Source organism: Bos indicus x Bos taurus, chromosome 10 (assembly GCF_003369695.1).
Source record: "Bos indicus x Bos taurus breed Angus x Brahman F1 hybrid chromosome 10, Bos_hybrid_MaternalHap_v2.0, whole genome shotgun sequence".
In the NCBI taxonomy this organism is placed as follows: Eukaryota; Metazoa; Chordata; class Mammalia; order Artiodactyla; family Bovidae; genus Bos; species Bos indicus x Bos taurus.
In genome coordinates this window covers 21,513,061-21,528,327 of record NC_040085.1, presented here as the reverse complement: position 1 = coordinate 21,528,327, position 15,267 = coordinate 21,513,061, and the positions used below count along the sequence as shown (strand labels likewise).

Below are 15,267 nucleotides of genomic sequence, written 5' to 3'. Positions count from 1 at the left end.
CTTACAGGTAAGAAGCAGTCCACAGAACTAAGAGCATGCACTTGTCAATTCAGTCTTAAGCAAGCAAGAGGACTAACGTTAACAAAATGGGCTTATCCAAGTAGTTCCAGAAAGTTGGAGTGTATTCTTCAGGGGTAAGGGAGAATGAGCTGTGAGACTGGAGATAGAGGATGTGTGTGTGTGTTAATCACTTCAGTCATGTCTGACTCTTTGTGACCCTATGGACTGTAGGCTTTTCTGTCCATGGGATTTTCCAGGCAAGAATACTGGAGTGGGTTGCCATTTCCTGCTCCAGGGGATCTTCCTGACCCAGGAATTGAACCCACATCTCTTATGTCTCCTGCATTGGCAGGTGGGTTCTTTACCTCTAGTGCCTCCAGGGAAGACAGAGGATAGATCAGCTATATGAAGGAATCTGAACTTTTGTAAAGGAGTAAAGTTATTGAAAGAGTTTAGGCAAGACTATAAGCAATCAGATAACTCTTAGATTGCTTTCTATCTTTTCTTTTACTCTCAATAGCTTACCTATTTTTTCCTGTTTATTCTCCTTTAAAAAAACCCATCTCAATTCTTAATCAATGAAGAAATACATCAATACACACGCACACATATGCCTCCAGAAAAGATGGTGTTTCAAGCATAAAAATGCAAAGGTTATGCCTCAAAACGGAGCCATTGCTTAGAATTTTTGTTATACTGCTAGTTTTGATTCAGAAAAGAGTTGATCATCTCTGTAAATTTTCATCTCATTTTTTTCAATACTCGTGTTATATTTTTTCATTTAATATGCTCAGCATCTTGAATTTTTATTTATATTTTATAAAATTTATGGTTTTTAATTACAAATGTTAATTCTTTGTAAAAGTTATCTGAAATACAGATGTAAGGATTTTAGGAAATTCAAATCACATATACTCATTCACAATTTACTATAGTAATATTTCTTAAAGGTTAAACATTTATTCTTTAAGGTGTTTTTACATGCATACAAACAGAATCATGCTATTGACTTTATTCTACAAGATTTTTCACTTTAGGCCTCTGTAATATAGAATTATATCACTGCTTTTACTATACTATATCAATATCAGTAACCTCAGTGATTGTCCCATTTCTTCTGTTCAATTCTACTCTGATTTATCCAGTTATTGTTTATACAGTTCTAAATCTAGTGCCCTTTTGTCAGGGTCTCCTAGTATAATCCCTGTCATGTTTTATTTTGGCTATAGTACCTGCTCCGTCTCCATAACCCTCATTTCTGCCTGGCCTGGCTGCCCTCAAATCTGTTATTGGCTATAGTGTTTCCATGGTGGTGCTCCTACTTGCCTATGTCGTGCAGGCTGTGCCCAAACTGGAAACTGGGCATGATGCACAGTGGCATAAGGAGAAGTGATGACCTGGGAAAGAACATGTGTTAGTGGTGAAGACCTGGAAGAAAGCTTGATGGTGGTAGTACAAGTGGAGGACACATGGTATTCAATTCAGATGTGGACTAAGCATTAATAATGTTTGGTTATAAAAAGGAAAGGTAGTTTAGGAAAACTTATAAGGTAAAAAAGAAATTAATATATTAGTTAGAACCCTTTGAAATTGATATTTTACTTTTTTAATCTAGTGAAATGCCAATTTGATATGATTCAAACTGATAGTTATACACACACACACACACACACACACACACACACTAACACACACACACATGCTGAGATCAACGTTCTTTTGCTTATCCTTTATGTCTATTTTCCAGGCTTAAGTTTTTAAAATTGTGTTTTCTATAATTTTATTTTGTATGCTGCTTTTTAAAATTTAAATTTCATTATAAATTTTTTCATGATATTTTTCTACTTATTAGGTTGAGTGGTTTTCCCATTTGAATGCACTATTATATTGAAATTTAGTTTCTTATTGTTTTGAATTTAGGTTATATACAATTTTTATTTTTCTCATAGTTGTGTAACATTTGCCACAATAGCTAAGTATTTTATCTCATCTGTTGTTATTACCTTAAGAAAACTGCCTTGTAATGGGAGTCTTAACTATAAGGCAATTTTTAAATATTTGATACAGATTTTGAAATTGTGTTCTGGAGAAGGTGTATGAATTTGTACTCTTGAATTACATAGTATGAAAGAGTCTGTGCCCTCACAGCCTCAGAATTTTTTTTTTAACTCTGACAGTTTTCTGCAAACATAATAACAACTCCATGTTTTGGTTTGTCATTATATTTAATAACTATTTCCCCACATTTATTTTTTAACTTATATAGATACTTTAGATTTTGAATCTTAAACTGTAATTTTTTTTTTTTCTGCATGATTTGCACATGTGGGCATATGCTTAGAAAGAGATTTATTACATAAAGGATTATCTAAAAATAAGCCTCCATTTTCATGTATGTTTCTTTAATTTTTTTAAATTATCAATTTTAGTTGTGGTTGTAAGATAAGATATTTAGTTTATTTTTGACAAGCTTGGTAAGCTGTATCAACACCCATTTATGGGAAAATTTATTATTTCTATACTGATTTGATAATGCCCCTTAGACTTCTAATCTGTCTCTCTCCCTTCCCTCTAATGCATTCTACTACATTCTTTTTTGTAAAAATTGATTTTTACTGGAATATAGTTGTTTTACAATGTTGTTTTAGTTTCTACTGTAAAGCAAAATAAATCAGTCATATGTATATATATAAGTGTATATATATATATATATCCCCTCCCATTTGGACGTCCTTCCAATTCAGATCATCACATTGAATTAAGTAGAATTCTCTGTACTATAAAGTATGTTCTCATTCATTATCTCTTTTGTACATAGTACCATATATATATGTCAATCCCAATCTCCCAATTCCTCCCACCTCTCTATTTCCCCCTTGATATCCACATATTTCTTCTCTATGTCTATGTCCCTATTTCTGCTTTTCAAGTAAAATCATCTATAATGTTTTTTCTAGAATTAATATATATGCATTAATATATGGTACTTGTTTTTCTCTGACTTACTTCATACTGTGTGACAGACTCTGGGTCCATCCACATCTCTGCAAATGACCCATGTTCCTTCCTTTTTATGACTCAGTAACATTCCACTGTATATATGTACCATGTCTTTATCCATTCCTCTCTTGGTGGGCATTTAGGTTGCTTCCATATTCTGGCTATTGTAAATAGTGCTGCTGTGAATATCGGAGTGCATGTATTTTTCTGAATTATGGTTTTCTTTGGGTGTATGTCCATTAGTGGGATTGCTGGGTCATACTGTAGTTCTATTTTTAGTTTTCTAAGAGTCTCCATACTGTTTTCCATAGTGTCTGTATCAATTTACACTCCCACCAACAGTGCATGAGGGTTCCCTTTTCTCCACACCCTTTCCAGTATTTATTATTTGTAGATTTTTTTGATGATGGCCATTCTGATTGGTGTAAGGTGATACCCCATTGTAGTTTTGATTTTCATATCTCTGATAATTGTTGATGTTCATGAGTTTGTTGGCAATTTGGTTGTCTTCATTGGATAAATGTCTAGATTTTCTGCCACGTTTTTGATTGATTTTTTTTTTTTATGTTACAAGGAGCTCTGCATGAGCTCCTTGTGTATTTTGGAGATTAATCCTTTGTCTGTTGCTTTGTCTGCAAATATATTCTCCTATTCTGAAGGTTGTGTTTTCATCTTGTTTATGATTTCCTTTGCTTTGCAAAAAGATTTAAAGTTTAATTAGTTTATTAAATTCTTTACTTTGCAGCTTCTGTAAATTTTTTAAAGCACAAATATGATATGCCGCTCTTCTGCCTCAGTGGGTTTCTATCACTTCTAAAATATGGATTAAAATTCTTAACACACCTATGGAATTTTACCTTGATCAGACCTGTACTGGTTATCTTTTATTTATTGCACACTGTTCTCTTTCTTCAGAGAAGGCAATGGCACCCCACTCCAGTACTCTTGCCTGGAAAATCCCATGGACGGAGGAGCCTGGTAGGCTGCAGTCCATGGGGTCGCTGGGAGTCGGACACGACTGAGTGACTTCACTTTCACTTTTCACTCTCACATTGGAGAAGGAAATGGCAACCCACTCCAGTGTTCTTGCCTGGAGAATCCCAGGGACGGGGGAGCCTGGTGGGCTGCCGTCTATGGGGTCGCACAGAGTCGGACATGACTGAAGCGACTTAGCAGCAGCAGTTCTCTTTCTTCATGCTTCACAACAGTTTCCATACCTTTCCTATTTTTCCTCATTTACTTAACTCCATTCCTCACATAGATCTTACCATGAACATCTTCCAGGTCCGGGTAGATGATATGACTATGAGCTCTTATAGTCTTCTAAGCACTTCATTTTTTTTTTCTTTTTTTTTCCAAATATCATAGCACCTTTTTATCCGTCTGGTTATGTAAGCAGTTACTTAATGCCTAGCTTCACAACTAGGTTAATGACAGACTGCATTTTACCCCAGAATGTGGCACAGTGCCAAGAAAATGTGAGGTCTTCTTGGTAGCTTCTCCATGAGTATTTGATAATGAATAAACTCTTGTATGAATTTTTAAAAGACATTTGTGATCCAGAGTGAAGAGTTTCTTTAATATCAGAATTTGAAGCACAGTGATGTCTACTTCTTTCAGTATCTCTGGTGTGTTCCTTGTAACTAATTTATTTGTTCCTTTCAGGTAAATGTCATTCACAAAGTCAATGAGTAAAGCAAATTACTCATCAGTATCTGAATTTGTGTTCCTGGGGCTTTCTACCTCCAGACCAGTGCAGCATTTCCTCCTTGCCTTCTCTACAGTGTTTTATGTAATAATTGTTCTAGGGAACTTTCTTGTTGTGTTTACAGTGACCTTTGACCCTCATCTACATTCCCCCATGTACTTCCTTCTAGCCAACCTCTCATCTATTGATTTGTGTTTTTCTACCTTAACAGTGCCTAAGATGATCTCTGACCTGTACTCTGGGCACAAAACCATATCCTTCCAGGGGTGTGTCACCCAGATATTTGTCCTTCACACGCTGGGTGGATCTGAGATGGTGCTGCTCACTGCCATGGCCTTTGACCGCTATGTGGCCATATGTAAGCCCCTGCACTACCTGACCATCATGAGCCCACGGGTGTGCCTTTTGCTTCTGTGTGGTGCTTGGGCTATTGGCCTCATTCACTCAGTGGTCCAGTTAGCCTTTGTGATCCATTTGCCTTTCTGTGGTCCTAATGAAATCGACAGCTTTTACTGTGACCTTCCTTGGTTTATCAAACTTGCTTGCATAGATTCCTACAGAATGGAATTCATGGTCACTGCCAACAGTGGGTTCATATCCATGGGCACTTTCTTCTTGCTGATCATCTCCTATGTTTTCATCCTGGTCACTGTATGGAAACACTCTTCAGGTGGTTTGCGCAAGGCCCTCTCTACTCTTTCAGCGCACATCACTGTGGTGGTTTTGTTCTTTGGACCCTGCATCTTTGTTTACATGTGGCCATTTCCCACGGTGCCAGTGGATAAGTTTCTTGCCATTTTAGACTTTCTGGTTACACCCATGCTGAATCCTGCCATTTACACACTGAGAAATAAGGATATGAAGACAGCAATGAGCAGACTGAGTAATCAGCTCCTAAGTTTGAGGAAGGTCTCCTAAGTAACTCATGAGAGCACAAATTACTTCAAACAACTTCATGTAATACAAATGTTGAAATAAATATGTAAAAATTGGCTTTTTTTTTTTTTTTAAAGACAGTCACCATTTTATAGTATTCAGACTAGACCATTGATTATGAAGTTACATTGAATTCTCTGGGTAACAAGTTGTTTGTCAGCCAAATTAAAACCCTGGGAAATGCTTGGTGGAAGATTTTGAAAAAGCATCAGTTGCAGACTCTGAATTTTCTGAGTGTACAGCCTTACACATTAGAATACCTGAATTCAGTTATTCAATTAAATTTGAGCAATTGATTAACATAACTAATATTATCAAACTTTGTGGGAACTATTAAACATCTAATTGTCTTTTGATTTTAACCTAGGGTAAGAAAAAATTATATTTTTTCTGAAAGACAAAAAAATATGTACGGGAGGATTTAAAACCTGTGGCAGTAAAATGGTGTAAAAAAAGTAGCAGACAGAAGTGATAAGGTAGTATAATAAGGGGAGATTGACAGATGTCAGGAGGAAAAGCATCAGAGAAAGACTCAGAAATATTATGTTTCATGAATTGGAAACTATGCTCCAATTGTTTGCCTCAATTTCAATGGACTCAACTCATCTCCATTTGGCCTAGGGCAGGGAAATTTATGTATACATTGCTGTTTCATGCTGTTTGAAATTGTGACTTAATCCATCAATGAATATTCCTCAAACATCAGAACATATTGACCTGATCATATCCTGGCTGGTATTATTATTATCCAACAACTGCTCTATTTTTCAATGGTAACTTAATTTTTATACCCCTTTTTGCCTCAAAACATGGTATCAAATATGTGTTAGTGTGTATAATCTGTATAAGTTAAAAAACTGATTTAATTTATAGTTTGCTTTGTTAACTAGAAGACTGAGCCAAATTCCCTGCAGAGCTATGTTTGAGTGTTTGTGATCCGAGATTCTTTTAGGATTATACAATCAGTTGTATATTTTATATTTTTTCTGTTTGTTGCTTTTATTTGTATTTTTAGTGGATTCTTGTTAGGTACATTAATCAAAAAGAACAGTGTAAAGCCAGATTTCTATTTGAACAATATATCTTACTTTTGAAACTAGCAAGAGAAGGGAAAAGACTAAAGTTCTAAGCACAAAAGTTCTGAGGGCAAAACTGAATCACCCGAACTCTTCAGAGTGAGGAGACAAAGATCTTTTAAAATCATAATCCAAACTTGGAAAGAGTATATTCAAGGAACAAGAACAAACTTGAGTGTACCAAGTCTTATAAAAACTGCATTCAGATTCAAATAGGCTCAGTACATGATTGGATTGAAGTGATCATACCTTAACCTTTTATGCCTCATAGAGGAGACAGTAGATAGGTTGTGGAGGAATATTATGTCAGAACTACATGATTTTTTATGTACAATGTGTAAAATAAAAAAATAATTATTTTTATAATGATTATGGGATATGCAAGAAGAAAGGATATATGACTGAAAATTAAGAGGAAAATAGTTAATAGAAACAGACCACAGATACTCAATTGTTGAAATTAGCAAAGAATTACTCATAAAATCAAGAGCGACATTAGGAAGTTGAAAAACTGAATGTAAAATTACAGAGAGAAACATTATCTAACAAAGAACCAAGTTATATTTTAGAAGTGAAAAAGAAATATTCCTAACAAGATGGTGGAGGAGTAGGTGGAGGTGGAGTACATGTCTCTCCACGGATACATCAGGAATACACCTTCAGACACAGAAACGCATGCAGAACACCAGCTGAGAGTGGACAGGAGTACCTGACCAGCAGAAAAGAACATATAGACCCACACAAAACTCGGAAGGATGAAGGAACTGGGGAAAAAACAGGAGTGTTAGTAGGACTGGACTTGCCCTCGGCAGGTGGGGGAACTGAAGCAGGGGTCCAATGCCCACATTGGGGCAATTGTCTGAGTCAGAGGAGCATTTAAGGCTGAGAGTGAAACAGCTGATCTGTGACAGCCTAAACTGAATGAGACAGTCCTTGCCACAGCCATACATACCCCAGACAGGGTCGCAGTTCCCCTGGAAGGTGTGGTGGCTGGGAGCTGGAGTTTAGGGATTGTGGAGGAATCCCAGGGCAAAGGCTGCTGTTGACTGAGGAGAGGTGGATGTGAGGGAGGAGACTGTGGTGGGAAATGCCTGTGGAGGAAAGCCAGGCAGCCATGGAAGGAAGGAAATACTGCTGAGTCATGTGTTAGAGGGTGGAGCCATCACCATAGCCTCTCTCCCCATACGCTAGCCTCAGCAGCTGAACAATAGGGAGGCTGGCCCATCAAATTCCTGACCACTGAACTAAAGAGCAGGATCCCACCCAGGGTGCACTTTTAAGTGCCTGACATGCTGGTCTACAGAGTAGGACCCCAGCCAGTGGGGCCCCTCTATATGTCTGACCTTCCAAATAACAGAGAAGGACCTCAGGTAAGGGAGCCCTCTAAGTGCCTAAACAGGGTTGAGCAGGGGGAAGCTACAGAGAAAGACTGGCCAAAGAGGCCTTCTGATCCCTAGCTACAAGGGGCTCAAAAAAAGACTCTGATAGGGCCATAGCTCCTGCGGCAGAGGCTGTCCATGTCCTTGCACACCCGGTGCCACCTGGGTCCCTACAAGCCAAGCAACTGCCCTACCTTCATGCTCAACTCTCCCTGGGGCAGAGCTGCAACCAGCAAAAAGAGCCTTGTGTCTATGTGCGCAGGGTTGCTTCAGTAGTGTCCCCTACGACCCTGTTCTACGACCCTGTAGACTGTGGCCTGCCAGTCTTCTCTGTCAGGGAAGGGGGTTCTCCAGGCGAGAATACTCGAGTGTATTGGCCAATACTGGTTGCTATACCCTTTTAGAGCACTATATTTCCTGCTGCCTTAGCCACCAACTCCCCTGAGTACCTGGTGCTGCTCGAACTCTGGCAACCCAAGAAGCTGCACCACCTCCACACCTGGTCCTCACAGGGCAAACCCAAGTCCTCCAGAGCAGCCTCAGGAGCAAACCCCAGTGGACGACCCACATACAGAAGTGGAAATAAAACCACAGTTGAAACCCAGGGTTAATGTGGCTAAGGAAGAAGACCCAAAACCTTCCCACCAGCTGTATAAGCTGCAGATTAAATCCACACAATCAACTAGGCAGACTCTGCCTGTGGAATATATAAAAAGTCATTTAGAGCTCCCACAAAAGAAAAAGCACTAGTTCTGATACCTGTGGACATTGGAGGCAAGAACACAGAGAAATATGACCTGATTAGAATCTGAGTTACCCCCATAGCATGTCCAGAGATCAGCATAGTGTTGGAGGGCATCCTAGGAAGATGAGATGGACTGTGACTTCCCAGCGAGGGAAAGGACTGACAGCAGTGACTCAGGAAAAACATTTACTACTCTTATGTTTTGACTTGATCTGTAGATTCTTTTGGATTTTTTCTTTTTCTTTTACCTTTCTATCCCCCTCTGTTGTAGTTGTCGATTTTACTGGCATTATAAAATCTAATTAATCTTTTGAGCTTTTTTTTTTCCCTCAGTCAAATTTTTTTTATTGTTGATATAGACCTCTGCTTCTACTTGGGCTTTTGCAGTTCTGTGGAGTTCTCTTTCTTTTTTTTTATTTTTCTTTTCTCTTTTTTTAATTTTTTAAGCCTAATATTTTGGTAAATTTATTCCTTTGTTTGCTTTTCCTACTGTTCTTTTCCCCTTGCAGTTAATCTTTAATGTATGTAAATCTTCTTCATCTACCTGTATTTAACTTTGCATATCTAGTCTTTCTTTCTTTTCTTTCTTTGCTTTCCTCTCAACATATTTGTTAGTTTTATTTTCATTGCTTTATTCCCAACTTGACACCTTGCTTTAGTTTTGTTTTCCAGTTTGTGCTTTAGTTAGTTTTATTCTGGTAGATAAAATGTTTGGTTTCCTTTGTTCGCTGGGTCAATCTACTGTACTTTATTTTTGTTGGACTGTTTTGATTTTGTTTATGGGTGTATATGTATATGTGTTTATTCAGTCACACTTTTTATTGTTGTTATAAACCTCTGTTGGGCTTTTGCAGTTCTGTGGAGTTTTCCTTTTTTGTTTCTTCTTCCATTTTTTTCTTTTTTTTAAATAACTTTAAATTTTAAAAACCTATTTTTTTTTGGCATTTATTCCTTTGTTTGCCTTTCCTACTGTTCTTTTCCCCTTGTAGTTAATCTTTAATGTATACAAATCTTCATCTAACTATATTTAATTTTGCATATCTAGTCTTTCTTTCATTTCTTTCTTTCCTTTCCTCTCAACATATTTGTTAGTTTTGTTTTCATTGCTTTATTCCCCACTTGACATCTTGTTTTAGTTTTGTTTTCCAGTTTGTGCTTTAGTTAGTTTTGTTCATAACTGGTAAGTATAAATATTGATTTGCTTTGCTTACCTGGTCAAACTACTGTACTTTATTTTTTTGGACTGTTTTGACAAAGGGGAATATTTTATATATATATATATATATATATATATATATATATAATGTATATGTGTATATTCCATTATTTTAATTATTATTTGCCTGATTTTCCTACTGCTATTTGTCTGAGGTTCACCTTTGGTTTCTCGTTTTTGGATATTTGTTTTAATCTCACTTAATGCCATAACAAAACACTTGTGGAATCCTCATTTCTGACCAGAGATAAAGCCCTGAGTCTTTGGAATGGGAGCACTGACTCCAAGACCCTAGACTACCAGAGAACTAACCCTGAAAGTGAAAGTGAATTCGCTCAGTTGTGTCCGATTCTTCACATACCATGGACTGTAGCCTACCAGGCTCCTCCATACATGGGATTTTCCAGGCAAGAGTAGTAGAATGGGTTGCCATTTCCTTCTCCAGGAGATCTTCCCAAACCAGGGATTGAACCCAGGTCTCCCGCACTGTAGGCAGATGCTTTACTGTTGGAGCCACCAAAAGTGAGAACTCACACAAAGGAAACCACTTGGAAAGAAGACCAGGTATCGCCCAACCACCAGTAGCACCCTGTGCAGGACATCTCATCTAAACAACAAACAAAACAAAAATAAAAACCCAATCATCAGCAGACAAGATTACCAGCTCACTCAGCCTTGCCAATCAGAGGAAAAACAAACAAACAAAACTCAGCACAAATCTCACCCTATAGGAAGCTTACACAAACCACTGGACCAACCTTAGGAGGACAGAAACCAAAAGGAAGAAAGAATTCAACCTTGAAGCCTGGGAAAAGGAGACCTCAAGCACAGTAAGTTAAAAAAAAAAATAATGAAAAGGCAGAGAAATACTACATAAATGAAGGGATAAACTAGAAACACAGAAGTCCAAATAAATGAAAATGAAATAGGCAAACTACCTGGAAAAGAATTCAGAATAATGATAGTAAAAATGATCAAAAACCTTGAAAACAAAATGGAGAAAATGCAAGAATCAATTAACAAAGACCTAGAAGAATAAAGAATAAACATAGAGACAAACAACACAATAACTGAAATTAAAAATACTCTAGAAAGAATAAATCACAAAATATCTGAAGTAGAAGAACGAATCAGTGAACTGGAAGATAAAATGGCAGATATAACTTCTGAAGAGCAGAATAAAGTAAAAAGAATGAAAAGAACTGAGGATAGTCTCAGAGACCTCTGGGACAATATCAAATACACCAACATTTGAATTACAAGGGTCCCAGAAGAAGAAGGGAAAAAGAAAGGTTATGAGAAAATGTTTGAAGAGATTATAGTTGAAAATTTCCCCAACATGGAAAAGGAAATACTCAAAAGGCACAAAGTGTTCCAGACAGGACAAACCCAAGGCAAAACATGCCAAGACACATACTAATCAAACTAACAAAGACTAAACACAAAGAAAGAATATTAATAGCAGCAAAGGAGAAGCAACAAGTACCATACAAGGGAAACCCTATATGCTTAACAGCTGATCTTTCAGCAGAAACTCTGCAGGCCAGAAGGGAATGACAGGATGTATTTAAAGTACTGATAGGGAAAAATCTACAGCCAAGATTACTGTACCTGGCAAAGATCTGATTCAAATTGATGGAGGAAAAAAAGCTTTCCAGACAAATAAAAGTTAAGAGAATTCAGTACCACCAAACCAGATTCACAACAAATATTAAACAGACTTGAATAGTCAAGAAATACAAGAGAAGGAAAAAAAAAAAAGATCTACAAAATCAACCCCAAGCAATTAAGAAAGTGGCAATAGGAACATATATATCAACAATTAAATGTAAATGGACTAAATGCACCAACAAAAAGACACAGACTGGCTGAATGGATTCAAAAACAAGTCCCATATATATGCTGTCTACAAGAAACTCACTTCAGACCTCAAGACACATGTAGACTGAAAGTGAGAGGATGGACTAATATATTCAATCAAATGGGAAGCAAAAGAAAGCTGGAGTAGCAATCCTCATATCAGACAAAATAGACCTTAAAATAAAGAAGATTACAAGAAATAAAGAAGGACACTACACATTGATCAAGGAATCAATCCAAGAAGAAGACATAACAATTGTAAATATCTATGCACCTAACATAGCAGCATCTCAATACATAAGACAAACACTAACAGGCATAAAAGGAGAAATCGACAGTAACACAATAATAGCGGGAGACTTTAACACCCCATTCACACCAATGGACAGATCATCAAAACAAAAAATTAATAAGAAACACAAATCTTAAATGATACATTAGATGAGCTGGATCTCATTGATATCTTCAGGACATTCCATCCAAATGCAGAAGAATGCACCTTCTTCTCAAGTGCACATGGAACATTCTCCAGGATAGACTACATCTTGGGTCACAAATCAAACCTCAGTAAATTTGAGAAAATTGAAATTGTATCAAGCATCTTCTCCAAACACAATGCTATGAGACTAGATATCAATTACAAGGAAAAAAAAAAAAAAGCTGTAAGAAACACAAACACATGGAGATCAAGCAACACATTTCTAAATAACCACTGGTTAGTCAAAAAATGAAAAAATTTCTAGAAAAAAATGGAAATGAAAACATGACAACTCAAAACCTATGGGATGCAGTGAAAGCAGTCCTAATAGGGAAGTTTATAGCAATACAATCCTACCTTAAGAAACAAGAAAAACATCGAATAGACGACCTAATGTTGCATGTAAAACAACTGGAAAAACAAGAACAAAAAAAACCCCAAAATTAGTAGAAGGAAAGAAATCATAAAAATCTGAGCAGAAATACATAAAAAAGAAATGAAAGAAACAATGGTAAAGATTAATAAAACTAAAAGCTGGTTCTTTGAGAAGATAAACAAATTGACAAGCCTTTAGCCAGACTCATCAAGAAAAAGAAAGAGAATCAAATCAACAAAATTAGAAATGAAAAAGGAGAGTTTACAACAGACAATGCAGAATACAAAGGATTATAAGAAACTATTATGAACAACTGTATGGCAGTAAAATGAATAACCTAGAAGAAATGGACAGATTCTTAGAAAAGTTCAATCTTCAAATACTAAACCAGGAAGAAATAGAAATTATGAACAACCTGATTACAAGCACTGAAATTGAAGCTGTGATCAAAAATCTCCCAAAAACAAAAACCCAGGGCCGGATGGCTTCACAGGATAATTCTATCAAATATTTAGAGAAGAGCTAACTCCTATCCTTCTAAAACTTTTTCAAAAAATTGCAGAGGAAGAAACACTTCCAAACTCATTCTTCGAGACCACCATCACCCTGATACCAAAACCAGACAAAGACAACACAAAAAAAGAAAACTACAGGCCAGTATCACTGATGAACATAGATTCAATAATCCTCAAAAAAAATTTTAGCAAACAGAATTCAGCAGCATATCAAAAAGTTCATACACCATGATTAAGTTAGGTTTATTCCAGTAATGCAAGGAGTCTTCAATAGGCACAAATTAATCAATGTGATACTCCATATTCACAAATTGAAAGATAAAAACCATATGATAATCTCAATAGATGCAGAAAAAGCCTTTTACAAAATTCAGTACCTATTTATGACTAAAATTCTTCAAAAAATGGCCATACCTCCACATGCTGCTGCTGCTAAGTCGCTTCAGTAGTGTCCAACTCTGTGCGACCCCATAGACGGCAGCCCACCAGGCTCCCCACTCCCTGGGATTCTCCAGGCAAGAACATTGGAGTGGGTTGCCATTGCCTTCTCCAATGCGTGAAAATGAAGTCTCTCAGTTGTGTCCAACTGTGAGCGACCCCATGGACTGCAGCCCATCAGGCTCCTCCATCCATGGGATTTTCCAGGCAAGAGTACTGGAGTGGGGTGCCATTGCCTTCTCAGATAGCTTAACATAGTAAAGGCCATATTTGGAAAGCTTACAGCAAACATTATTCTCAATGGTGAAAAACTGAAAACATTCCCCCTAAGATCAGGAACAAAATAAATGTTTCACCAGTGTTATTCAACGTAGTTCTGGAAGTCCTAGCTACAACAGAGAAGAAAAAGAAATAAAAGTAATCCAGATCGGAAAAGAAGAAGTAAAGCTCTCACTGTCTGCAGATGACATGATACTGTACATAGAAAACCCTAAAGATAGTATGGAAAAATTGCTAGAGCTAATCAGTGAATTTAGCAAGTTGCAGGATACAAAATCAATACACAGTTGCATTTCTATGTATTAACAATGAACAATCAGAAAAAGAAATTAAGGAATCAATCCCATTCGCCATTGCAACAAAAAGAATTAAATATCTAGGAATAAACTTACCTAAGGAGACAAAAAACTATACACAAAAAATTAGAAGACACTGATGAAAGAAATCAAAGAGGACATAAACAGATAGAGAGATATTCCATGTTCCTGGATAGGAACAATCAATATTGTGAAAATGACTACTACCAAATGCAATGTACAGATTCAATGCAATCCCTATCAAATTACCTATGGCATGTTTCACAGAACTAGAACAAAAAATCTCACAATTCATATGGAAACACAAAAGACCCTGAATAGCCAAAGCAGTCTTGAGAAAGAAGAATGGAGCTGGAGGAATCAACCTTCCTGACTCCAAGTTATACTACAAAGCTACAATCATCAAAACAGTATGGCACTGGCACAAAAACAGAAATATAGACCAGTGGAACAAGATAGGAAGCCAAGAAATAAACCCATGCACCTATAGGTACCTTATATTTGACAAAGGAGGCAAGAATATACAATGGGGCAAAGACAGCCTCTTCAATAAATGGTGCTGGGAAAACTGGACAGCTACATGTAAAAGAATGAAATTAGAACACTTGCTAACACCATACACATAGATAAACTCGAAATGGATTAGCGACCTAAATGTAAGACCAGAAACTATAAAACTCTTAGAGGAAAACATAGGTAGAACCCTTGATGACATAAATCAAAGCAAGATCCTCTATGACCCACCTCTTAAAGTGATGGAAATAAAAACAAAAGTTAATAAGTGGGACCTGATTGAACTTAAAAGCTTTTGCACAGCCAAGGAAACTAAAAGCAAGGTGAAAAGACATCCCTTGGAATGGGAGAAAATAATAGCAAATGAAACAACTGACAAAGGATTAATTTCCAAAATATATAAGCAGCTCATACAACTCAATGCCAGAAAA

At 36.8% G+C, this 15,267-nt stretch overlaps 1 protein-coding gene across 1 annotated transcript; it reads left to right on the top strand.

Annotated features, from left to right (window-relative positions):
* The first annotated feature begins 4,687 nt into the window (after nt 1–4,687).
* Nucleotides 4,688–5,626, top strand: LOC113899459 (olfactory receptor 4F15-like). Its single transcript, XM_027552812.1, has one exon. The coding sequence runs from the start codon at nt 4,688–4,690 to the stop codon at nt 5,624–5,626; it is 939 nt and encodes a 312-aa protein (XP_027408613.1).
* Nucleotides 5,627–15,267: the final 9,641 nt, after the last annotated feature.